General features: G+C 43.1%; 2 protein-coding genes across 5 annotated transcripts in view; both read left to right on the top strand.

Annotated features, from left to right (window-relative positions):
- The window catches only part of LOC307039002 (N-acetyllactosaminide alpha-1,3-galactosyltransferase-like), a 65284-nt gene that overhangs the window by 20569 nt on the left and 17458 nt on the right, over positions 1–27257 (top strand). For 2 of the 4 annotated variants that reach the window (XM_079680719.1, XM_079680716.1), the window contains exons 1-2: positions 15916–16241; positions 23856–23938. The gene's annotated coding sequence lies outside the window, so the exon portion shown is untranslated. Of the gene's footprint in view, positions 1–15915; positions 16242–23855; positions 23939–27257 lie in introns of those variants that run through there. The other 2 variants (XM_079680718.1, XM_079680714.1) reach the window with 1 other exon arrangement.
- Positions 6858–9053, top strand: LOC307041108 (uncharacterized protein). The gene is made up of 4 exons (XM_079684441.1): positions 6858–7173; positions 8141–8335; positions 8465–8544; positions 8656–9053. Exons 1-4 carry the CDS (start codon positions 7075–7077, stop codon positions 8792–8794), a joined length of 513 nt encoding a protein of 170 aa, XP_079540567.1. The 5' UTR covers positions 6858–7074; the 3' UTR covers positions 8795–9053.

Genomic DNA, 27257 nt, shown 5'->3' with positions numbered 1-27257 from the left:
TTCAAGAGGTTCATGCATTCCAGAAAGTTCCCCTGGTTGTCGCTGGACATGCCCTCATCATGGCCACGGAATGGGATATTTTGTTTTCCCAAAAACTTGGTAACAGCCACAACCCGGCTGAGGTACTCCCGTCTCTCTTTTATTTCATGCTCACTGGCAGAATCCAAATGGTCGACAACACTGCCATGAGCCTCACTGGCTTTATAACTACACCAAGACTGCATGCTTGCCTTATGTGCTGGTGATTTCTCATGCTCTCTATAGACATCCAGAGCTTTTTTCCAATTTTGAAAGCCAGTGTTTACAAAGGTGTCATTCTTCAAATGTTTCCCAAATATTCTACAGGGAAAACAAAACGCTGCATCTTTAGCCTTGGAATATTCCAGCCATGTAAAGCTTTCAAACCAGTTGGCGTTAAATGATCGATTCTTTGCACCAAAGTTGTGCTGGGGATATTTTGACAACTTAACTTGGTTTGGGCCAGACTCCTTTCCCCCAAGATCACTTGTATGTCCCTCAAGATTGTGGACACTGCTTTTTTCTCTTGCCCCCAGTCTAATGTTCTCTGCCACTGTGGCAACTGTTTTCTCAGTCTCATCTCTGGGGTGTGATCTCTCCGGCCTGTCTGTCTCTTGTTGTCCTTCCTTCTCTCTCTGCCTTTCCCCTGCCTCAACCAGCTCAATCTCTTCTGCCCTCTGACTCTCCTGTCTGGTGCAACGTACAAAAAAATCATATACTCAATAGTTACGTCAGATAACCATTAAAAGTTCAAATAACATTCATCACATCTATAAGTAGGGACATTTACAGTAGCTAACTACATTGTCAGCTGAGTCTCACTCTCACCTGTCAGTGTCATCTCTCAGTGTCATCCCTTCCTGTGTCCCTTCAATCTCCTCCTCTCCTCATCTGCACTCTGCTGCACTGAGTCTTGAAACAACATGAACATATTACAGTCTAATGTCTGCATTTTCATTATCTAAATTTTTACATATGCAGATGTAAGGTTACTTGTGTATAACCTGTTTGCAGTTATTCCTAATTAATATTAAATTAATAGCCATATCACCTCTGCTCGTGCTCATCAACATCCCTCTCTCCTTCACCTCGTCCGACACTCTGCTGCTCCTCTTTGTCTGGACAGATATGTAACTGTTAGGCTAGTGACCAGTGGTGAACTCAACTTGTGGGTTGTTACCTAAAAGTGGTTTGGGTTGCCTTGTTACCTAGCTTACCTCTCTCATTTCTCCTTGCTGCTTTATCCCTGCTCCGAGCGAATAACTTTCTGATGTCCATTTACAAGATACTAAATACTAAAATACAGAATACTATCAAATCAATCAAATCGTGAAGTGATAAATAATGGGAAACCAACGCCGGAGCTAAAAGGTATGTTTCAAAAGACGGTTAGGATAACTCCATCGACTACTCACGTTCAAAGCCACATTTCTTTGAAAATGTTTCACCTCAATAATAGATTTCGTGATTTAAGATACTTGGGTTTATATATTTCTAAATCTGACACTGAAACTGTCAGTGCCTCACCAGCCACGAACCTCAGCGCATGTCACTGCTATTCACATCTCCATCCATTTAGCCTAGTCTATTATGTTTTATAAATAATTAAAAAGTGCTATTTATACAAATCACATAACATTTAACAGTGTAGCCTATACGATTAGCTTCCAGGCAAACTCATTAAAATATATAGCCTACTCCTGTGTGACCTTCACTTCTAAAACTAAGATTATGTTCATCGTAAAATTACGTTGCTTACCAGATTGACCGCAAGCTTTATTTCATGGTATCCTGAACTACCAAGGCAAAACACGCATCAACACTACGGGTTATCAGAAGGGACAAAAAACATTCGAATAAACAAATGAAAGCAGCGTGTGCTGAATAGGACTAGTCTTATGCTGTGCAAGAGAGGTTTACAGTAGCAAAATTGAGTTCGCATTGACGGCCACAATGCTTGTAAAAGACGCTCCGTGCAAAGGGGTTATAAAGTTACCAGACACACGGGCAGGCAAGTGCATAGAGTTACTAGTCCGATAGGAAAGTTACTAGACCCGGGCGTGCGGGCGTGTCGCCATTTCGAACCCTGAATAAATTAATAAATTAATTAAAAAATCAGTGACCCAGGCATACCGGGGCACCTCAGATCTACAGGGGGGCACGTGCCCCCGTGAAAAGGGTCTCGCGACGCCGATGAGCTCTGCGATCAGCTCACTTTCAAAGTTGGCCCCCTGGTCAGAATGGAGGCGCTGAGGGAAGACATAAACACAGAAAAAGCTGTCCCACAGCTTCTTCGCCACCCTTTTAGCGGACGGATCCTGACAGGGAAAGGCGAGCCAACTTGGTGAAGTGATCAGTGATCACAAGAACATCCACAGACTTGTTGTTATTATCCTAGTATATATATATAGATATATATATATCTATATATATATAGATATATATATATAGTATATATAATATATATACAGTCTATAGCCTTCTGGTCAATCAGAATCAAGATAACGGCGTGGTGTTGTTGCAAGAAGTCCCGACGGAGAATACTTTTGCTGTAGTACAGAGGTGAACATAACTGGTACGCAGGTTATGTGCATAATCTGAAATGCGTACCGTCACTTGTGTCACAAAGCGCATTTGCGTACCGACGTACTTGTGAAGCTTTTCCAGAAGGCGGTTAGATCACCGGACGACAGAGTCGGTCTCCGTGTGCACAGAAAGGGCTGCTGTTAACGTCGTTCTGTACAACAGAATTGTGCCAAAACTATGCCAACCAGCTGCGGAGGGAGACTCCCCCCTTTCACTGGAGAACTGCCTAAAACAGCTGATCACAACATTCACACTCTGTGGTCCCGAAGTACTCCACTAGCCCCCCCCCCCCCCGTCGACTTTCCTGAAGTACTCCCCGGTTGATAGAAATCAACTGTAAATTGTAATCGTTTGACAGCCCTAATAAATATATATAGATACATTTTCATAACAAAACAATGGGGTTGCTAAGCCGTTGCTAGGCCAATTGTTTGGCAAGCTACCCCCTGGCGCCGCCCCTGCCGTGCACAGAAAGAGGTTTGTAGGTGCAGCCTTTTTTCTGTATTTGCATTTTATTTACATGTATATGAAACGGAACACATTTGTGTGTGCATTGAAAAACACAAGTGTGGATCCAGAAATACAAGAGTGAATCCTTTTGCGGATCATGAAATACAAGCTTGAATCCTTCTGTGTGCTGTGTGTATTACAGTATGAGACTTTTCTGAGCCCATACGGATCGCAGTTTACCTGAGCGGATCACAGTTTACCACAGCTGAAGACTTCTCCACGCTGCTTTCAAACTGTGAGTTAACAACGTATGCTGTCTGAAGGTGTACACAGGTCTCAGATGGACTTGGTATCACATTAAGAACGATATTTTTAAATTAATGTTATTCAATCAAGCCTCAAACTGATGGCACTTGTCCATATAGCCTGTTTTAAATTGAAGTTGTCTGAGGTCCTTACCACCTGCTCTTGCAGTAATAAGTACATTACATTACATTGCATTTAGCTGACGCTTTTATCCAAAGCGACTTACAATAAGTGCGTTCGACCAACAAAATACAAACTTGAAGAAAACAGAATCATATACGTAAGTACATCAGGTTTCATAGAGCTAAAACATTTCAAGTGCTACTCAACTGGCTTTAGATAAGCCAGTCCTTTATTAGTATATAAGTGCTTCGTTAATAGTTCTATCGCTCGAAGTGGAGTCGAAAGAGATGAGTTTTCAGTCTGCGCCGGAAGATGTATAAGCTTTCTGCTTTCCTGATGTCAATGGGGAGCTCATTCCACCATTTTGGAGGCAGGATAGCAAACCCACGTGTTTTTGCTGATGGGAACTTGGGTCCCCCTCGCAGTGCGGGTGCAACGAGCTGTTTGGCTGATGCAGAGTGGAGTGCACGTGCTGGGTTATACGGTTTAACCATGTCCTGGATGTAGGAAGGGCCCGATCCATTCGCAGCATGGTACGCAAGTACCATTGTCTTGAAGTGCATTCTACCAGTTACCGGAAGCCAGTGAAGGGAGCGGAGGAGCGGCGTGGTGTGGGAGAATTTAGGAAGGTTGAAGACCAGACGAGCCGCTGCATTCTGGAGGAGCTGCAGAGGTCGGTTGGCACATGCAGGTAGACCAGCCAGGAGGGAGTTGCAGTAGTCTAGGCGTGAGATGACAAGAGTCTGGACCAGAACCTGCGTCGCTTTCTGGGTCAGCCCATTACCAGACAGACAAAACTAAAACCGTGACATAACACTAAGTACTTGTTAGACTTGTTAGACTACAACCACAAATACAACTAGAGAATGCAATTCCTGAAGAAATTGCTAGTAGGAATGCTTTATGCTGAAAAGCTGACGCTGAATTGCTATCCTGAAATGTGTAGGAAGAAAGTGAAGAATTTAGATTGAAATGATAAATGAACACTGGGGGCTTGAATGATCTGTCGCAAACGGCATTTGGTGACATCCCATAATACGCTTAGGTGCAGTTGATGTCTGCATCGTTACATAGCTACCAAACCTGTGAAGTTTTGGGGCGTTTGGAGCAGTTTCACTGAAGTTATGAGAAAACCGTGTTTCATGGCGAGCATTGTGTTGCCATGGCAACGACATTTGAAGAAATCTCAAAACTTTCCCGTAGATGTCTTCACGGCTGGACTGTTAGCACACATGTGAAGTTTGAGCACTTTTTGAACATTTTCATTATCTAGATACCAGTTCTCCAATATGGCGGACCATCTCGCACATGCGCAGTACAGATCGGGCAGGGGGACGGATCGGGTAGTGACACCGGCAATGCTGTTAAAGTTCAATCCTGGAACCCAGAAGTCTGACGACCCTTGACCCCCCTGCTTCCGGCGCCCATGCTGACGAGGATACGTTTATTTCTGCATTCACATGCAGACATGCGTTTATGGAGAATTCAAGTGATCTTTGCATAAGTTTATTTAGCTGACTTCCGGTTTGTACTGTGTCGTCAAATCCAGTGTCCAGCTTGTCGCTGTGTGACAACGTCATGTTTGTTGCATACCTGCAAGATTTACCTGTGACAAATGTCAGCGATGTGAACAGAACTGTCGCCCTACTTTCACCTGCACCCAGCAGCAAGCGGGAGAACGATATCTCATACAGTTCAGTTCACACAGTAATGGAACAGTTGTTAAGCATTATTTTGTCCAACTAGTCTCTACATTATGAATTTGATGTTTGTCTAAACTGCTTAGAAGCTGACAGCTGAGTTAGAACAGAAAGACATGCAGGCCATAATCACTAGACGCTCAAAAGAGGAATGTGTGTGTAAGGCTTACATGAACTGAATTGAAACACTGTCCATTAGTTGATTAATAAAAAAGTTTTAGGCATTTTCATTTGTAGCACACTGTAAACATGGACTATGAATGAACACATGCAATGTGGAAACACACAAATAGGTTTATTCTCAATACTCATAACAGTATCAGACACAATAACTTTACTGAGAGTGAAGATGACATGAACATATACTGTATGGTACTGAAGACATAATACAGTATATTGCATTTACCTCTTCCTCTAACTCTCTCTCCAAAATTGGCCTCCATTGTTGTGCACAACCAAGTGTTCAAGCTCAGGTTTCTAAGTGATCTAATTGGCTACATGGCTTTTAACATGTGCATTCTGGGTGCAGGGGCTTGATAATTGAGTGTGGTATTTCAATGGCAGTGTTTTGCAAACAACACACAGGCTGTTTGTAACACAAGCACCAAAAGTGAATGCTGAGCACAGAATTATTTATACGAATCAGTTTCGATCAAACCTCTCTAATATAAATGTAGAAATGTTAATGTGTGGACCAGAACATCAGAAGTCTAGGTTGCTCAGGAGAAAATGGATACTGTGCAACCAAAGGTGAAAAGACACAAAGCAAACGTTGTTTGGAAAAGGTACAGAAAGCTATAATATTTATTCCCTTTTTCTTTCAGATAAACCTTTTATATACATATGTATTCAGCTACCTTGAATTTGAGAGTATCATGGTTTTAATTATTTTTACCTATTTATTTTATAACTATTTTGATATCATTTAGTGTTATATTACTTCTGTTTTAATTATTCCTATTTAATATAAACTAATGGTTTTATTTAAATTTAGTAGCTAAGCTATATATTCTAATTTTGGGAACCAGGACTCTGTATTTGAAATGTTATTTCAGATTCTTAAATAAAATGAAAGAAAACTTATCACATTACTTCTATACACATATAGTTATAACATATTCAACGTTGTATCAAACAATCAATAATAAATCAGTTCTTGCTCTCAACTTGTGAAGAGGAAAAGATGCGCAAGTTCTTGTCCTACCACCGTTGTGGGTAACTGGAATAGTTATCTTCCTTTAGTTAGGTCGATGGGTAGCTCGCCAGACTGAAATTCGCCACAGTACACCAGCAGAGATGAGGGCAGCGTTCCAGTCAAAGAATCCAGAACATCTCCTTCACATCACACAAAAAAGACCCGACTTGACATCAAGGCCAAGAGTCAAATGAATGCTTATTTAACACATCTGTCACACATGTTATTATTTTAACAAAGTGTACTAAACTCATTTTCGGCCAACCTATAACCAGCCACAGTTAGCTCCACTTTGCTCATATTCCACAACAAATAACAGACTAAACTGTGGTCAATGCCCCTTCAATGTGCCACAACAGGCGGTAATGCAACGTGAAGACCACCGCCAAATCCACAGACAATAGGCTAGTTGCACAAGATGGCGTCTATCAACTTCCGGCGGCTGGGTGTGCGGTTGTAAACTTCCGGTCTACGGTGTGGAGTGGTTGAGCGGGTAGATAGCGATAGATAGATAGATTAGGTTAGATAGATAGATAGATTAGATAGATTAGATAGATAAATAGATATATATAGCATACAGATAGCATACATATAGCATACAGATAGCGGTAGAGCAAAGTGAGAAGGCTAACGTTAACGTGATGGCACTATTTTACACTCGATGTCTCCAAGACCTACCGAAGGTTAACATCAGAGATGTACATTGGCTGGTACAAGCGGCAGGCTCAGCCCCGAGGAGCAAAAGAGAAAAGGGGTTCAAGATGTACATATCCAGTTACATCGACAATTATGAAGGTAAGTGACAAACAAAGCTGTAGTTACTGGCTAACTTTGAACACTTGACAGTCTTGATACAGTGTAAAGCATTTTAATGATGTACTATTACGTGTTTTGGATAACATGAATGATGTCCAATTCCCCACAGTTTCAAACAAAGATCTACCTTCAGGGAGAGTGAGCGTCAGGGCTAGCTGTTACAGGTCCATGAGAAAGCATGAAAAGCCTCACGATCTCAGAGTAGGGAGAAAAATAAAAAGTGTTCATCGGTTCAAAGCCTCAGTCAGGTTCATGTTCTGGGGTTTTGATGTGGCTAGAGTAGATAACCTGTGATTTAGGATTTTAAAAAACCCAGCTAGCTGACATTTTGCAACAGATTAGTGATAATAGTGACAATAAATTAGCTCACATCAACTGGTAGCTAGCTATGTGTGTGTAGCATGAAGGGGCTAAAGATTTATTTTCGTTTTGTAACCCTGTCGTGTAAAATGATAAATACATTAGCTAAACCCAAACTTGGCTTGCTTTCACCAAAGATTCTTAATGAGAGGTTGAAAACTGTCTCTGCTTTCATGGAAACCCCAGAAACTGGTTGTGACGGCTGCTGTTCTTTACTGAATGGTTCGTATCATCCATGTAGGGTCCAATTATTTGTGTTGGCCAGTGTTAGGTAGGTGCTGGTTTTGTGCCCTACATCTATGTTAAGCTGTTCAACGTTCTACTAACACTATTTTATGTAGTTATAATATAATAAGATAATAAATGGAGACAGCTGAGAGAGCTTATCTGTTTGAATGTCCTTAAATTACAGTATTCCAAACAGCAGAACTTCTGTGTATGTGATGTGACTGATAACCTGACATGGTTTAGCCTTTTCCCACACCTACACGCCTGATCAGCCTGCTCTCAGCTTTCTCATTTGTCTGTGTTGTATTGAAGCAGTTTCCTAAATGTAAAATGACTGACATTTTGTTTTACTGTGTAGATTGTCTTTGAGAACTGCTCACCTGTGGAGATTGCAGTGGCAAAGTGTTCCTGTGTAGCTGGAACAGCACTCTGCAACCACAATGTTGCACTGCTGTTCCAGACCGCACACCACTCCACACTCAACCTGGCTGCTGTACCCCCTGTCCTCAGCTGCACTGAAACAGAGCAGCGATGGCACAAGCCAAGAACCAATGTAAGTACAGTATGTGTTCACAACCAATCCACGGTTTAATGAGTATTTCCTTTGTGCCAAGAGCTGATTTAGTATGTTGCATCAACGACCTTTTCAATTAATTTGACAATTCTTTTGTGTAATTAATAGGGTGCGAAACCAGGCAGAGTGAGTGACATGGTGTTCATTTCCACTAAGCCAAAGCAGTTTACAGTTGCTGACGGTGTAAGGTAATATATATTGTCCTAAGTAATTGTATGTAGCCTGCTACAACTTTGTGATTGTTGTCTGAGTGTAAAATTGTTCTTAAAGTCCTAATTATCATATAAACATGTTCAAAGGAGTACACGTTACAAGGCCGTGCGGGGGGAGCTGCCAGACCCAGATGTCCTCAAAGTCAGCGAGGCATACAAGGACTTCTCAGCAGACATCGCACCACGAAAAAAAAACGAATGGCTCACTACTCAACTCAACGACTAACACTCTTTCAGAGGATATGTTGGAAATGCACACATTATATATATTTTTTGCATCTACTTTCTGGATATTGTACATCTGTTCATCTGTTATATAAACTACCATTACTTAAATATGCAGAGACTAATTGAAATGTTTAAATATGTATTTTTTCCCCCGATATAACATCAACTTATGTTTTGTAAAAGTTTATTAAATGAATCTGTAAAATGTTATCATATTGTGGATTTATTAAATTATGTATTTCCCCTTTGTTATTTATGTGTGCGTTTGTTTTGAGGATATAATTCATTAGTACCTAAACATAGTATGGTATAACTGCTTTTTGTAATGAAATACACAATTGGTTTGGGAGCAAGAAATCTTTTAATCGTTGTTGCCCAGGCTTGCCGAAATGAATGCAAACTTATCTCCCGATTATAACATTGTGTAACTTGCTGCTGTTAAATACCGTCAAACTATGTGCAATATGTGCTTTATGTGCAATATATACATATGCCATCTTTAATAACTGTAATATATACCGGGCTGCTAAATCCTAAGAACTGCTACAGGATTTGATTTGTACATTTGATTTGTTTTTGATCTGTATTTTTGAAAATTATGTAACTTTTTATCTTTTTTTTAGCATATTGTTTATTAAATTATAACTTAGTACTTTTTTAGCATATTGTTTATTATATTATAACTTAGTACTTTTTAAAGCATTTAAGATATTCAACACTAAGCTGTCTGTGGCTCTTTCCTGCTTCAACGCTGCAAATTTCCCCTCTGTGGGACTAATAAAGGTATTCTGATTCTGATAACGGGACGAATTTGTACAAAGGGGCACCCAGCAATGTAGTGCCGACTTTCTTACACGCTGGAAGACCAATCGCTTTTCTTTACCCCGAAATCCGCTCATTCTTGCTCTCGTTGTGACATAACAAACTGTCAAACTGTCAAGCTGTCAAAACTCTGTACTCAAACCGTAAGTACTCAGCCGCGCACCCAGCCGCCGGAAGTTGATAGACGCCATCTTGTGCACAGAGCCTATAGAGGCGAAGTCCCTCCCCTTCCGGGAGCCTCCATGGGACCCCGGAAGCGGAAAATTATACATTGAAGTCAATGGAGAGAGAAAATGTATCTTTTGATCCCGTTTGAATTGTGCCACGAATGACACATATGATGTTTGTCAATCTTAAACAATCATTTCCATGTACAAAAAAGTCACAGTTTGTCGTAAAACTGTTGAAATATAAGACTATAAAAAATACGCAACTAGAAAGACTACAAATCCCAAATGCATACTGGGTCGCGTAAGTTATGTCATAGGCGATAATGCTCTGGTTGAACTTTACAGATCGAATTGATGTCCACCATCACGTTTATTCTCTTCTTTGTACAATTATGAAACACCGTGAAAACGTGTTTGCCTAGTAGAATAGCAGTAGAATTACGTTATCACATCGTTGACACTTTTACCGCCCTTTTACTCTCTCCCAAACACAATATAAACATCCGGGGCAAGAGGTCACATGACTTCCGGAAAGACAACTCTTATCATTTTTACAAAATAAAACAAAGTCCAAGCATAAATTAAACACTCTCCAAAAAAGGACAAAACAATAATAAGGGACCTTTGAGCGTCAGCTACACTCCCACCAAAATTACCTTCAAACACATATGCAGATGTCAATACATATACAGTACAATATGATCTTCATCAAATAAATCAATGGTAATTTTCAACTCTTTTCGCTTGTTTGTCTTTCCCTTAACTCACATATAGAACAGTGCAAGTTCACAATATCATTTACATATTTGAGCAATCAATTTTCATTTACTTAACTAAGGCTACATCGACTTTATTAGCCCCTTAGCCTAACGAGGAAATATATAAGTTTCTAGCAACTGCTTGCTTCCTAACTGCTCTCCATTAGAACAACTAACTTCTGAATAGGTCTTTCAACAACGGATGACTTGTTGAGGCGTTCACCCTTTTCCCCCAATTGCTGCATCAGAAAAGTGATGAAGTCGACACTCAGTAGCTCACCAAAGTTTGTAGGTGTGAAGCATCTTGGGATCTGAAACTTCTCGAGATTTTCCAGATCATTCATCTAACTCTCCCACCTTAGCTTCACCGCGCTTGGCAGTGGATCATCCTATCCGATTCCACACATCTCTCGCAGAACTCTTTTTCCTTCAAGGAAAAATGGAGCTAGAAGGCCATTTGCGAGATCCGGTCCTGGTTCTGGTCGTGTTTCTGCTTTCTCTGCGTCGCCATCCATAAACTTCACATAGTCAGCCTTGAATTTAGGATCTCTTTCCAGTTCCCTTTTAAGGTGCATTGGTCGAATCAAAGCCATCCTTTTGTTGTCTGGGAGAAGAGCTTGTGCTTTGAATGCAAGAGGAATTTCTAGATGACCCAGCTCGTTTTGCTGGATTCCTTCCTTTAAGATCTGCAGAAAGCGAATATCACCTTGAGATATGCTTTTGTCCCCTGGCCTGGTGTCCGCGAAATTGGACTCCTGCACCTTAATAACGGCTGATGTCGTTACAGGTGGCACCTCCCTGACAGATACCCGATGACAAAGTCCAGTCACATCTTGAGAATTCACACGCTGTGATGCACTTCCTACGATGCTCCATCCAAGGTCGGTCTTAATACCAAATGGCTCGTAATCGCCAACAGTGATGATTTTCCTTGGGGCCAGTGCTCTGGATCATAGCCAATCAGTAATACAACACCGCAATCTATAAGTGGAGGCATCTCTTGAGCTATATCTGCAAGGTGTTTCCATTTGATGGCTGTCTTGCAGGTTGGAATGTGCGCACGTTCAAGTGGAATGAAATCCCTTGTATAGGCTGGAGGCAGATCAATGGATGTATTTGAGGTGAACCCTCTGACTTTGAGTCCACAAACTCTCTGACTCTTTACAATTGAGTCTTTTCCCATCATAGTCGATCATTTTAGTTTTACCGGCTCCATCTCTGTTTCCAGCTTCTCACAAACCTCCTGTTCTACAAAGGTGTGACTGCTTTGTGTGTCCAATAGAGCATACACCAGAGTTTCAGAATTAGGAGTGTTAGATGATGAAATCCACACTGGCACAATCATTGATGTGCTCCCACCTTCACCTCCATTCACACAACTAGGGATGCACCGAATATTCGGCCGCCGAAAATTATCGGCCGAAAATGGTTAAAAAGGCTCTTTCGGCTTTCGGCCGAAAGGGTTTTAGCACCGAAAAAATATCACCAAATGTCAGAGAACAGGGTTACGTTGGTAAGCTAACGTGTTGTTGTGATGATGTAATCAAAACGCGGCGACAAGCACGGCGCGCGACCATGCTCGCGGCTGGCTCACAGCCAACATGTCTGCCGCTTGGAGATATTTAAAAATATCAGAGAAAGAGGCGCGGATTGCGATTTGTAAAACGTGTTCAGCTGACATTTCTCGAGGGGGTGTAACTGCAAAGACTTTCACCACTTCGGGATTACTCCACCACTTGAAATCTAAACACCCGGACAAATATGCGGAGTAAGATCAAATCACAAGCACTGACAGCGAGAGACTGTTCAGCGCTGCCTCTCATGTGCTTCATGAGAAGAGGAACAGACAATGGATGATAAAGCAGAGAAGCTACTGTTCATTAAAAAGAACCTCCCACTTTTCCTTAATAAGTAGACAAGGCTGGCTTACCATAAGCTTATCTAGTTCTACATGTCTACTCTATACCCACTTTCCTGAACAATTTTCATTGTGAGTTATAATTCACCATCTCAGGTTATCATTAGGGGGAAATGACAGCAGCACAGTGTTCAATATATTGTACTTTCGGTATCTAAATGATACAATGTTGTTTACATTGCTCATGAGGACAGGCCACCTTATTTGCAGATTCTTGAAATTGTAATTTAATTTGTAATTGATTGTGGATTTTGTATCCAGTTTTCACTTTATGTATCTTTATACAATGTTTACTACTTTGCTTATGAGGACAGACAGCCTTATTTACAGATTCTTGAAATTCAATTGTAATTCCATTTGTAAAAAGTTACATTCATGTGGATTTATCCAGTTTGCACATTTGTATGCATGCACTTATAGGTGCATTTGTTGTTGTTGAAGGCCTGGCTGTTACAGTCTTTATTTACACTATTTTGGTGTAGGCCTACTGGCCTAGATGTTTATGCAGTTTTAAAGCACCTTGGCTTTGTTCTGAATGCACTTTGTTGTAGTTATCCTACAGAGAAAATAAAATGGACTTGACTTGGAATTAATGTACTGTATGCATTCAAAAGTGCTGAATAAATGTTTTATGGACCCATAATAGTGATTATTATTTAAGTTAAGTTTTGCCATAATCATGTCTTTTTCCATAATCAGGCAGCTGAACAACATTGGTAAAAAATGTATACATTATATATATTTCTATTAATCATTTTCGGCCTTTCGGCATTCGGTTTTCGGCCAACTGTTTCCTATTTTCGGTATCGGTTTCGGCCAAGAATTTCCCATTCGGTGCACCCCTACACACAACATGATAGTGAGGATGTATTTCCTTCAAACCTGCTGTGTGTGTAGGGTTTGTCCGCTAAGGAACGCTCTTCATGCAAAGGAGTCGGATGACCCTTTTGCATAATGGCTCTGTTCTTGTAGTCTCTGGAGACATGTCCCTTTCTCAGGCATGCAAAACACAGCCTATTTTCTTGTATGCATGTTCTCTTTTCCTCCACAGTCAATTCCAGTAGCCTTTGGCATTTGAATATGGAATGATTTTCTCCACAGCAAAAACACTCAGTTGTGTTTTGTGTTAGCATGCTCATTTCATTCACTTCCTCTGCATCTTCTGACTTGGTTTCTTCTACGTTGGTTTTAGCCACAATGCAAGGTGTGTCTGAAGCCCCCACGTCGGTGACAAATGTGTTTGCTTTTGGCCCTTTTGCTTCTCTTACAGGCATTTCTGCTGAGGGTTTCCGAGCATATAGTGATGACACTGGGTTGCATGCTATACGGGCCTCCTTTGATATGAACCTGGCAAACTCTGCGAAGCTTGGATAATCATTGCCTAAATCCAGCTGTTCTGTGACATAACGGTTCCACCTTGATGTGAACCAATCAGGAAGTTTGGTTAGCATCTTCTGATTCTCTTCACAGTCGTTAAGAACTTGTAGGCCCTTAACGTGAGGCATAGCGTCGTTGCTGCATGTTTGAAGGAAATCACTACATTTTCTCAACTTGAGATACTCCTTTCCCCCAATCTTTGGCCGTCCGTTGAGTTTCTCTCTGAAGGCTCGCTGCACAACAAAGGAATGGCCGAATCTGGCATTCAGCCTATCCCATGCTTGTTCATAGGCCTCCTCATCTTTTCTGTAGAAGCTACCTTCAAGGGCAGATTTCGCCCCCCCTGCTACGTACTTTTGCAGGTAGAACAGCCTATCTGCAGAGTGAGAGAGAGAAGACTTCCTGGGTGCCTCCTTTATGGTTGGCCCTGGCTGCTGATAGGCCAGCTGAAGGTGAGGAGATCCAATCAGCCATCAGATTCAGGTGCACAGGCAGATTCCGATCAGCTGCTGATTAGCTGTGCAGAAGAAAGGGAAAAGAGAGAAACACAGGAGGGAAAGAAAACCACACAAGTACAGCCTGCCTGGCACGTAACAGTATCTTTATTTTGAATTCTGTGCTAAAGTGTGTTAGCATTTAAAAAAAGAAATGACTAAAACCGCACATCCCTGCGGTGTGAATATCGCGCATGCGCATATCGCGGTTATCGCCATGACACGATATATCGTTCAGCCCTACAGCACACCGTCTGATGAAGCCTGTCGTGCGCACGGGATACGCAGCACACCGTACGATGAAGCGCAGCTTCGCGCACGATACGCCTGTTGCTTGCAGGAGGATTGAGATCGGCGTCTGACCTCTTTAGCCTGTTGCTTGCAGCAGGATGGGGAACAGCGACAGCGTCTCACGTCTTTAGCCTCTTTAATAATAATAATAATGCATTTTATTTATGGGCGCCTTTCAAAGCTCTCAAGGACACCTTACAGAGCATAATTAAAAACAAGCAACAAAGAAGATCACACAGTAATACAAGACTTAAAAACAAATACTTAAAAACAACAATCAGTTTAGAAAAACTATTAAGATATTGAATATGCCAGTTTAAAAAGGTGTGTTTTCAGGCTGGATTTGAAGGTTGATAGTGAGTCCATATTGCGGATGTCTTGTGGGAGAGAGTTCCAGAGAAGGGGTGCTGAGTGGCTGAAGGCTCTTGACCCCATGGTGGTCAGGCGGGCAGAAGGTACAGTGAGTAGGAAGGCAGAGGAGGATCGGAGGGCACGAGAGGGAGTGTAGGTGTGAAGGAGTTCAGAGAGATATGGAGGTGCAAGAGTGTGAAGGGCCTTGAAGGTGAGGAGCAACACTTTAAAATCTATGCAGTATTTAACGGGCAGCCAATGGAGTTGTTGGAGAACCGGAGTGATATGATTAATGGAAGGAGTTCTGGTAATGATACGGGCGGCCATAGCCGTGGGAACATGTTTCAAATGGGGGGTGCTGTGGGGGGAAGATTTTTTTTCAACATTATAAAGTAAAATGCTTCAATCTGGTGCACTTTGAGCTGAATTGCCAGAGACTAGATCTAAGGGGTACAACTCTAAACACCCATATTGAAAAGATCGGTTTACATTTTAATAATCAAATAAGTATGTGGACATAACCAATAACCTAACATAGCCAATAACAAGTAAATGTAATTTATTTTATTTTTGTTGTTCATTTATTTCTTATTTGACCAGTTAACATTTATTTATTTATGCATATTCTTTAATCTCTCCAGATTTAAACAATATTTCTGGTTTACTGTCCTATAGTATGCACTGGAATGATTTCAAACCTGTTTTTATTTATCCCAATAATTATAAAGCTGTGCCTTGGAAATATTTGTTTACATAAATTGTTAACAAACCGTTTGAGACCCTCTGAGATAACTTAGACTAAAGTGAACTATCTAAACAGTCAGTCCTTTACCTCACTGAGCCTCTCAGTCTGTCTGGCTATCAGTCCTGTCCAGACAGCTGATATCTGTACTGTGTGTGAGCTGCGGGCGCCTGATAAGCCAACATCCCCCACTTTCATCATACAGGGCAAATGGAAACTGTAACCGGGGTGAAAAGGGTGTTATCTTTACTTAATTATGAATGTTGTTACATCAGGGCTGAAAATTCGTTTTTTTGTATTATATTTCCATTTAATCTTGTGGACGTGCAGATTCCCTATCCTCCATTAGGGGGTGCTGCAGCACCCTCAGCACCCCTACTTCCCACGGCCCTGCGGGCGGCTGAGTTTTGGACTAGTTGAAGCTTACGCAGGGATTTGTGAGGAAGACCAGAGAGGATGGAGTTGCAATAATCAATACGGGACGTAACGAGGGCGTGGATGAGGATGGCGGTGCTGTTGGGTGTAAGTGACGGGCGGAGGCGGTTAATATTGCGGAGGTGGAAGTAGGCAGATCGAGTGATGTTGTTGATGTGAGCTTCAAATGATAAGGTGCTGTCAAGGATGACACCCAGACTCTTAACTTGGGGGGAGGGTGGGACTGTGGAATTGTCAATAGTGAGGAAAAATTTGGAGTGGACTTGGAGCCAACTAAGAGAAACTCAGTTTTATCATTGTTTAGTTTTAAAAAGTTGGATGAGAACCAGGATTTGATTTCCAGTAAGCAGTCAGAAAGGGCAGTGGGGGGGAGAGTGGAAGTGGGTTTGGTGGAGAAATAGAGCTGGGTGTCATCCGCGTAGCAGTGGAATTGGATTGCGTATTTTCATTATTCAAGTTGTTGGGGTCCGCACCTGGTTTCTTGAGAATAGGGGTTATTGCACCTGTTTTGAGGGATGAGGGGACGAGACCAGAGGTAAGGAAGGAGTGAATTAAGGCCGCCACTGCGTCAGGCCGTTGTGTCCTTGGGCAAGACACTTTACCCGCATTTGCTCCTGTGGGTAATGTCCACAGTAATGACTCTTACATGTCTAATATGTGTAATGTGTATTTGTAAAGCGCTTTGAGCACCTGTAAAAGCGCTCTAATAAAAAATGTAATCCATTATTATTATTATTATTATAATTATGTCGATAATTAAAGCGGAGAGAGAAGGTAGATATGCTTTAACTAGGTGGGTAGGAAGGGGGTCAAGCTGGCAGGTGGATGATTTGGATTTACGAATGAGATTTGATATTTCAGCGACAGTGGGAAGTTCGAAGCTGGATAGTGGGGAGGAGAGGGGAGCATACGGAGTTGAGTGAAGTGATGTATAGCTAGAGGAGGTCAGTTGCTGGTGAATATTTTTGATTTTGGCATTGAAAAAGGTCATGAAGGTGTTACATTGAGAAGTTGAATGCAGGTGGGGTGCAAGAGAGGCCGGTGGTTGCAGAATGCTGTTGACTGTAGAGAACAGGGTTCTGGTGTTTCCTTCACCTAACCTAATTAAGTTGGCATAGTATGCTGATTTAGCGGAGGAAAGAGCATCCTTATAGGCGAGTATGTGGCTGTTGTACATGTCTTTATGAACTACAAGGCCGGTTTTAGTATATAGACGTTCAAGACGACAACCTTTAGCTTTGAGCTGGCGTAACTCGGGTGTATACCAGGGGGCAGAGCGGGTGAAAGAGACAGATTTTCAGAGGTGCATGTATGTTTAAAAGGTTATGGAGTTCATCATTGTAATGGGAGACCAGCTCATCGGTGGTGGATAGGTAGTCTTTGCAGGGGAGGTTGTTAATTCCAATAGAAAAAGCAGGCGTGCTGATATTCTTAACGTTACGGAATGAGATGGATCGTGAAATATTTGCTTTGGGTAATGTTAACTTGACATGGAAGGTTACAAACTTGTGGTCAGAAATGGGCAAATCGAATGCAGAGCAGTTCAGAGGAGTTACACCAGAGCAGCAGATCAGATCAAGTATATGTCCTTTTGAGTGTGTGGGAAAGTCAATATATTGCTGTAATCCAAAACTGTCCAGGCATGATGTAAAGTCTTTTGTGAGATTATTGTTGACATTGTCCATGTGAATATTAAAATCACCCAGTACTAGAGATGTCCCGATCCGATCACGTGATCGGGGATCGGAGCCGATCACGTGATTTTCAAAAGATCGGAATCGGGAGAAAAAAATCGGGATCGGGATTTTTTAAAATTTAATAAATACTTTTTTTTTTTTTTGTATTCAATGTTACAAAACAAAAATGACCATGTTCAAGTCTTAAAGTCATCCTGAGGCCTTAGTTTTGGTTTCAAATTACACAACATCATGTATGTGTTGCTTCTTTGGGGCTTGTTTTCATAGACCTGGTTGCTTATTTCTCTCAAATCTGGCAACAGAGTGGGCAGGGCGCAGTGTCCAATTGTAGCAGTAAGCTAACGAGTACTGACAAGCTTGATTTTGTTTTGATCCAATGCTGCACAACTGAACTGAACCAATGCTGCTGTGAAAAAAAGAAGCTATATCCATGTTGGATAGAATATCCAATTTAAATTAAAAAAATAACCTTAAGGGACAACTTGAATGCTTTTTTTCTTTTTTTTCTCTTAATGCATTGCATAAAGATCGGATCGGGAAAAATCGGAATCGGCAAAATTGTCAAAATCAAATGATCGGAATCGGATCGGGAGCAAAAAAAGGTGATCGGGACATCCCAACTCAGTACTATTATATTAGGGGAGAGAGAAGATAGGGAAGTAAAAAAAGCAGAGAGTTCATTTAAAAAGTCCTTATTGGCCTTGGGTGGACGATAGACAGTGGCAAGAATTGTTGGAATTGGCCCATTGATTTGCAGAGCAATGGACTATAAGGAAGTATTCACAGGAACTGTCAGTTCAGATACTTTCCACTTCTCGTTATAAAGTATCGCGAGACCGCCACCCCTGCCAGAGAGACGGGATTTGCTGGTGTAAACAAATCCAGGTGGGATAGTTTGATTAAGCTGCGAAAAGTCATTGGGCTGTTGCTACGTCTCAGTCAGACATAGAAAATCAAACTTACGATCTTCCAGTAGATCATGAAGTAAAAGTCCCTTGTTGTTGAGCGAGCGGATGTTGAATAGCCCGATGGTGAGATCGTTTCTGTCAGGTTTGACGCCAGCACTAGCACACCTGGCCAGGTTTGCTAGCGAGCCGTGGTCATTAGACCGTCCGGTGGATCTTCTTGCGGGACAGGGATTTGAGGAACAGAAGGATCAAATTGGTTTTGTGTCATCGAAGTTGAAGCTCCGACGGGATCCGCGGTGGATGTATTTCCGGCGAGCATGGTGAGCGATATCCAGGTGATGCAATGCCGGTGGGGGCTCTGACAGGTGGAATCGCAGTTGGAAAAGTTCGACTGCTGAGTATTGAAGTATTGGTGTTACTGGATGGACTATGAAGGATATAATCCATGCGAGGCTACTCAATACCAGCTGTCTGTTGATCCATAGCCTGTAGCTTGCAGCAGAATCGAATAGCTTCCCACACTTTAGCCTGTAGCTTGCAGCAGGATTGAGAACAGCGTCTCACCTCTTTAGCCTGTAGCTTTCAGCAGGATCGAATACCTCGTTCGGATGGATTAGGTTACGTTTTCACTGTAACTACTCTGGTCTTGAAATACCTTTATGCATCGAACTGATGTCCACAATCAGGTTTATTCTCTTCTTTGTACAATCATGAAACACCGTGAAAACGTGTTTGCCTAGTAGACCAGCAGTAGAATTACGTTATCACATCGTTGACACTTTTACCGCCCTTTTACTCTTTCCCAAACACAATATAAACATCCGGGGCAAGGAGTCACATGACTTCCGGAAAGACAACTCTTATCATTTTTACAAAATAAAAAAAAGTTCAAGCATACATTAAACACTCTTCAAAAAAGGACAAAACAATAGTAAGGGACCTTTGAGCGTCAGCTACATGCAGGTGAAAGTAGGAGGACAGTTCTGTTCACATCGCTGACATTTGTCACAGGTAAATCTTGCAGGTATGCAACAAACATGACGTTGTTCAATGGTTGTCACACAGTGACAAGCTGGACACTGGATTTGCCGACACAGTACAAACCGGAAAACAGTGAAATAAAGTTATGCACAGAGCTTGCACACTTGTATTAATCTCTATAAACGCATATCTGCATGTGAATGCAGAAATAAACGTATCCTCGTCAGCATGAGTTCCCGGAAGCAGGGGGGCCAAGGGTCGTCAGACTTCTGGTTCTTTTACAGCATTGCCATTATATCCACGTGTCTTTTATTTTGAAATATGTTCTTTAACTTCCGGTCCACCGGACTGCTTTTCTTCATTCTTCAATACAAAACGGAACATTGAATGAAGTTGTTATCAAAAACCAAAACCGGACCTTTTTTTTTAAATTAGGTCTTCTTGTTATCCCTTTTTTGATTCAGAAAACGGTTTTGGTTTCCCGTTTTTGATTTAAAACGAAAAAAGGCTGGTATTTTCAAACTAACAAAACGTACACGGACCTTTTTTAGTGCGAATGCTGTTTACAGCATTCCACTATAGTACTTTCAGGGTTGGGAGGGTTAGTTTGTAAATGTAATCAGTTACTGATTACTGATTACATGGCTCTGAAAGTAATCCGAATACAGTTACAGTTACGTGTCTTAAAAAACGTAATCAGATTACTTTTAGATTACTTTTGGATTACTTTCTTTTTCCATCACAGATGGGTATGTTTTGGTGTACAGGAGACACAAAAAGCAAAAGGAAACTGAACATGTTTTTACTGTTTTAATGGCTTATCAAGAGCACAACTGAAACATAACATCTGAAACGATGTAACAACATAATAAACTTTTTGGGGATGCAGCTTGGGATGTGAGGAGTGAGGGACACGGCTTAGAACGGGCGTCTCGTCTTCTGTCCTGCCAGTGTTGGCAGGACCTCCTTCACTTCATGAAATCTCTGCAGCACCAGGAGGCAGCGGGAGGGTTAACTCAGCCTCTGAGAAGACAAGCGTGCAGTGCCTTTCACGCACCGCCTTTCACGCACTGCCTTCACTGTGTTTACCTTCAGAATCATCAGAAAGGCTAAAGAGCGGTGTGGCTGATGTGTTTTAACTTTTAACCACACACACCTCTACACACACACCTCTACACACACACCTCTATACACACACACACACACACACACACACACACACACACACACACACACACACACACACACACACACACACACACACACACACACACACACACACACACACAAAGAGAGGTGTACAACTGTATTTTATATTGGAACTCATACAGTAACATTAAGCACTGCATTTTCATTTGTGTTACATGGCTGAGTAAATAACAAACAGTAACTGGACTCATCAAAATCGACAGCAGAAAACTCTTGTTTACATAAATGCCACGTAAATCCAGTGCGCAACACTTTATTTGCTGTCCTCCACGATAACGTCCACCTTTCCATATTTTTGGTTGGAACACCAACGCATCGACATCTGAGGGAAGGAGGCTTGACCGCTTTCGGGTGACAGTGTTGCCTGCCAGGGAAAAAACCCTCTCACTCGGGGTGCTTGTGGCTGGAATAGCCAGGTAGCTCCTCGAAAGCGGGGGAAGCGGTGCACGTTTTCTGCCCACCACTCCAGTGGATTATCCATTGTGGGGATATGCGGTGTCCGCTGGCAGTAATCCCGTAGCTCATCATCCGCATCACTGTAGACCCGTGTTTTCTTGCTGTTCGTTTGCCTCTGTTCAGTGCTGACGCCGGTCCGTTGCTCACTGGTGCTAGCATTACTGCTAGTGCTAGCTGTCGGCAGCGGGTGTTTCATCTTCAGATAGTTGCGCATAGCAGATGCATTTGTATTGTACTTCAGTACAGCTGTACACAACTGACACTTCACTGTGGAGTTGGTTACATCTTCGTTGAAGTGCTGCCATACATAAGAATGTCGGACGTATTTTGTAGCATTTTGCAGCACCTCGTTTACCTCCATTTTTTTCACGACTAGTTGACTAGGGCCTACAGCGCCGACTAGTGGTAAAGGTAGTCGACTAGTCGACTAGTCGATTAGTTGGTGAAACCCCTAACACACACACACACACACACACACACACACACACACACACACACACACTCTCTCTCTCACACACACACTGACACTCTCTCTCTCTCTCTCACACAACACACACACAAACACTCTCTCGCACACACACACACACACACACACACACACACACACACACACACACACACACACACACACACACACACACACACACACACACACACACACACACACACACACACACACACACACACACACACACACACACACACACACACACACACACACACACACACACACACACACACACACACACACACTCTCTCACACACTAGGGGTTTCACCAACTAATCGACTAGTCAACTACCTTTACCACTAGTCGGCGCTGTAGGCCCTAGTCGAGAAAAAAATTGAGGTAAACGAGGTGCTGCAAAATGCTCCAAAACACGTCCGACATTCTTATGTATGGCAGCACTTCAACAAAGATGTAACCAACTCCACAGTGAAGTGTCAGTTGTGTACAGATGTACTGAAGTACAATACAAATGCATCTGCTATGTGCAACCATCTGAAGATGAAACACCCGCTGCCGACAGCTAGCACTAGCAGTAATGCTAGGACCAGTGAGCAACGGACCAGTGTCAGCACTGAACAGAGACAAACGAACAGCAAGAAAACACGGGTCAACAGTGATGCGGATGATGAGCTACGGGATTACTGCCAGCGGACACCGCGTATCCCCACAATGGATAATCCACTGGAGTGGTGGGCAGAAAACGTGCACCGCTTCCCCCGCTTTCGAGGAGCTACCTGGCTATTCCAGCCACAAGCACCCTGAGTGAGAGGGTTTTCTTTCCCTGGCAGGCAACACTGTCACCCGAAAGCGGTCAAGCCTCCTTCCCTCAGATGTCGATGCGTTGGTGTTCAAACCAAACCAAAAATATGGAAAGGTGGACGTTATCGTGGAGGACAGCGAATAAAGTGTTGCGCAATGCGCTGTTGCGCACTGGATTTACGTGGCATTTATGTAAACAAGAGTTTTTTGCTGTCGATTTTGGTGAGTCCAGTTACTGTTTATTATTTACTCAGCCATGTAACACAAATTAAAATGCAGTGTTTAATGTTACTGTATGAGTTCCAATATAAAATACAGTTGTACACCTCTCTTTGTGTGTCTTTATTATGACGTAACGACTAGTCGACTGCTATTTTGAAAAACGTGTCGACTAGTAAATATTGGTAGTTGTGAAACCCCTAGCACACACACACACTCTCACAAACAGACACACACTCTTTCTCTCTCACACACACAGACACACACTCTTTCTCTCTCTCTCACAGACAGACAGACAGACAGACAGACAGACAGACAGACAGACAGACAGACAGACAGACAGACGCACACACACACACACACACACACACACAAACACTCTCTCTCACACACAGACACAAACACACACTGACTCTCTCTCTCACACACAGACACACACCGATGATGATGAATGTTCAAGAGAAGAGAGAGAGAGAGTGTGATAGAAGAGTGAGAGGGTGATTAAGAGAAGAGAGAGAGGGCGATCAAGAGAAGAGAGAGAGTAATGTAACCCCCTAAAAAAACAACCTTTGTACCTTTGCTACTGAATGGGAACACAAGGACAGCTCTCGCTCCAGACTTTTTATCTTCTCGTCACATCACACGGTTTCCTGACCACATGTCTGTTTGGCCTGACACAGTCTCACCTTGGGCTTTTCCTTAATTTCATGTTGTTTACTGTAAGAAAAATAGACAAAATAACAGATTTACTAATATTATATTATATTGATTTAAATGTGTCATCAAAAAAAAGCCATACAACATATATTATTATTATATATATATATAGATATATATATTATTATTACTTGATATGTAATATATTATTGGCCTATGAAGGGAAGCCCGTGGAGGAGCGCGCTGCAGCGCCTGAGGAAGAGCCAGCGGTAGCATGCGGCTAAACTGCACTCTCTTTTCCTCTAGGTGGCTGAAGTGTTGGATGACCGAGGATATCGACCCGAAGTGCCCCTCCAAGGAGATCCTCTCGGTCCTTCTTGGATAGGGCGGTGAGTCCTAGCCATACGTGACGCGACGCCACTGTGGCCAACAGGGGTGGACTGGGACTAAAATTCAGCCCTGGAAACTGACCCATCAGTCCGGCCACATGAAATGTAAAATGTTAGAAATCTGCTGTTTATTATTTAAAGTTTTACGTCCGATTCGCTCCTTTTTTCCTCTCTGTACACAGCTCCAGTTTGGGCATTGGCCTGTCATCAGATTTAATTTTTAGTTGCTGCTGTAGCGGAAGTTTAGTAAAATTATTTAATTATTAAATCTCCACCTTCCATAATTGCACTTGCTTCAGTTGCTTGCTACTTTCTATGGGCGGTGATGACAGTTACAGTATGAACTAAAGTTGATGTGATTTGATTGGATTGTGAGGCAAGGGAAGCCAGCCGCCTCTGGATTGGCCTTGGCATGGCCCTGACCAATCACAGGTTGGCAGGGGCATGATGTGAGCCTCATCTGATTGGTCAATACCTCCATTTTTTTTGACCAAGGGAAGCCAATTTCGGCTAGCCTCCTCTTGCAACAGAGAGTAATCTACTGTTTCACCATAACATCTAGAGGGGCGCTGTTTCACTCTTTGTAAAATACTCAATGAGAATGGGGGAGAGATGGGCCGGCAGCAACACACAGCACAGAATAATTACTGAAACTAAACGAAGTGTTTTTATTTATTTATTAAAATTATAACTATAGGCCTAATCCGAAAAAACAGGGGAAGCCTGGCTTCCCTTTGCCTCCAGGAGAAGCCAGGCTTAGTTCAAGGGATAATTCTCACCCACCTCTTGCTCTTGCCCTGCACTTGTATGTGCCAGTTGAGCTGGTTCTTCCACCAGCTCAACTCTGTCCCTCATCATGAACCCAGGCAATTGTTCTAAGCTGGTGCTCATAGTGCTTGTGGCAGCGCTGCTGCCAAAAAGGCTTGTCAATTTGCGACATTTATATGCTTCACCTGCGAGTGACTTCACCTTTTTTTCTCTTACCTTCTCAGCCCCACCTTTTTCTTTTCTTTGATTTTAATCCATGTTTTTTCATTCTCCCTGTCTGCCGCGGCGTCTAATCCCTTCTCTTCGTATGGCTGGTCTTTTTCTTCTTCGTGTGTGATTATTTGACAGATAAGAACAACACAACTGCATTAGCGGCTGCTGTCGCCCTCTGTCGGCCGTCAGTGCAACTTCAATTATGACGTTAAACTTTTTTTTTTTAAAGGGCCGGCCGTCAACGGCCCTTGACGACCGTTCTGTGGTTCTCCAGATTCTACAGATGGCCAGTCCGCCCCTGGTGGCCAAGGACATCACCCGCCCCGCTGCGGTGGCCACTCCATGGATTAGATTATTCATCTGAACGAATTGAAATGGTCCGATAATCGCACCCGTCCTGAGGCGGGAGGGCGGGGGCGTCTGCCTGAGGGGTAATCAGGGAGACACCCAACACGCCAAGATTATTGGCCGCAGCCACCATCTGTGCTCCGAGCCTGAACATTTTGTCCAAATATTCCAATGCCCTGCCCCCTGATGATACCCGCCATGGCTACTATTGGGGCCTTCGTTTTCAATGGCCGCCGCCACGTCGCCTCCACACACTGCCAGATATCTGGCAACGGGGGCGAGACGAAGGCCGGCTGCGCCGGATGCACCAGGCCGTAAAACCCATGCCGAAGGCGGCTTACAGGCCTCGGTGGCAGCGGTGGGGGGAGCGGTAAGCCCACACGCTCCGCCGCCAGGGTCATGACAGACCTGTGTGCTGGACCCTCCTGGCCGCCGGAACCGAAAGTACCGGACAACGAAGCGTCCTCGTCGTCTTCCCCCTCCGGGAACGTGGCTACCTGGCCCCTCGGGAGGGTGAACATTAATGGCACCTCGTCATCCTGTTCCCCCATCTCCACCACTGAGGTCCTGATCCTCCGGCTCCTCCTGCGGGCCGAACTTCACCCAAAAATGATCCCCGCGATGTCGGCGGCTTAGCCGACGGATCATTCGGCAGGCGTTGCGGGCCGGCGATGGGTTGCTGGAACTCTGACTGACTTCCCGCGTCCCTGGTTTCGAGCGTCCCTGAGTAGGGTTGGGTACCGAGAACCGGTTCCGGTTCGGAACCAGTTCCAACATTTCGATTCCAACGGCATCATTTAGACATGTGAATTTCGGTTCCGCTTTTCGATGCCTGAGGAAATGTTTCTTGCCGCTCACCGTAGCCTACTGTATGACTGTGGCGGGGCGGGAAATGTAGCGTTGTACCTACACTTCCTACAGCGTAACCTGAGACCAGGGCCGGCCCGTCGCACTGGCGTTATAGATGTTTGCCTAGGGCGCCAGATCTGTGGAGGCGCTGCGCTGACAGCTCTGGGAGAAAAAAAAAAAGTTTTGACCGTTGGCGCTCATCCTAATTTTCGGCCTTGATGTAACAACATTCATAATTAAGTAAATGTAACACCCTTTTCATCCCGGTTACACTTTTCATTTGCCCTGTAAGATGGGCGCTGTAAGTGATGAAAACGGGGGATGTTGGCTTATCTGGCCCCCGCAGCACACAGCCAAAGTGCGAGTGAGCGTGGGAGCAAGCCAGGGAGAAAGGGAGGGTGCACCGGTACCAGCGCTGTTGTTATTAGCATCTGTTGCTAGCTGCTCTAACGGATATTAGAAGAATATGTTTCTACAATAATGTGGAGGGAGAGTCCTCTCCAGTCAGACTGAGAGGCTGATAACTACAGCTCAGTCAGGTAAAGGACCGAGTGTTTAGATAGTTCACTTTAGTCTAAGTTATCTCAGTGGGTCTAAAACGTTCTGATCACAATTTATGTAAACACATATTTCCAAGGCACTCTTTTATCATTATTGGGATAAAACAGGTTTGAAATCATTCGAATGTATAGGACAGTAAACCAGACATATCGTTTGAAACTGGGGAGATAAAAAAATATGCATAAATAAAATAGTAAAATAAGGTATGAATGAACAACAAAAATAAAATACGTTACATGTATTTGTTATTGGCTATGGTAGGTTTAAGCAATAGCTCACGACAGGCCGTGGTATATGCTCATTATATCATAGCTAAGGGGCGTGGTTCGGCCCGACGCCGAACAAAAAAAAAAAAACCTTTAGCCTGAACTAATTAGGAAATCTTTGTATCTCTCAGGTGGTCGAGTAAGTCGGCCACATCTGGTTCTTCGTGTGTTCTGCGGTGATGACATTTCACATTCAACAGTCTCTGATGTGTCTGCATCTGGCGTGCATAGTTGATTGTCTTCAGGTAAGTCAGGGTCCATTTGGGCGTCGTGTGGTGTTTTCCTCAAATGTCTCCTGTTGCGCCTGTAGTGCT

Source organism: Notothenia rossii (genome assembly GCF_949606895.1).
Source record: "Notothenia rossii genome assembly, chromosome: 5".
NCBI lineage: Eukaryota > Metazoa > Chordata > Actinopteri > Perciformes > Nototheniidae > Notothenia > Notothenia rossii.
The sequence above is the reverse complement of the archived record's forward strand: the minus strand, read 5'-3'. Positions and strand labels throughout refer to the sequence as shown.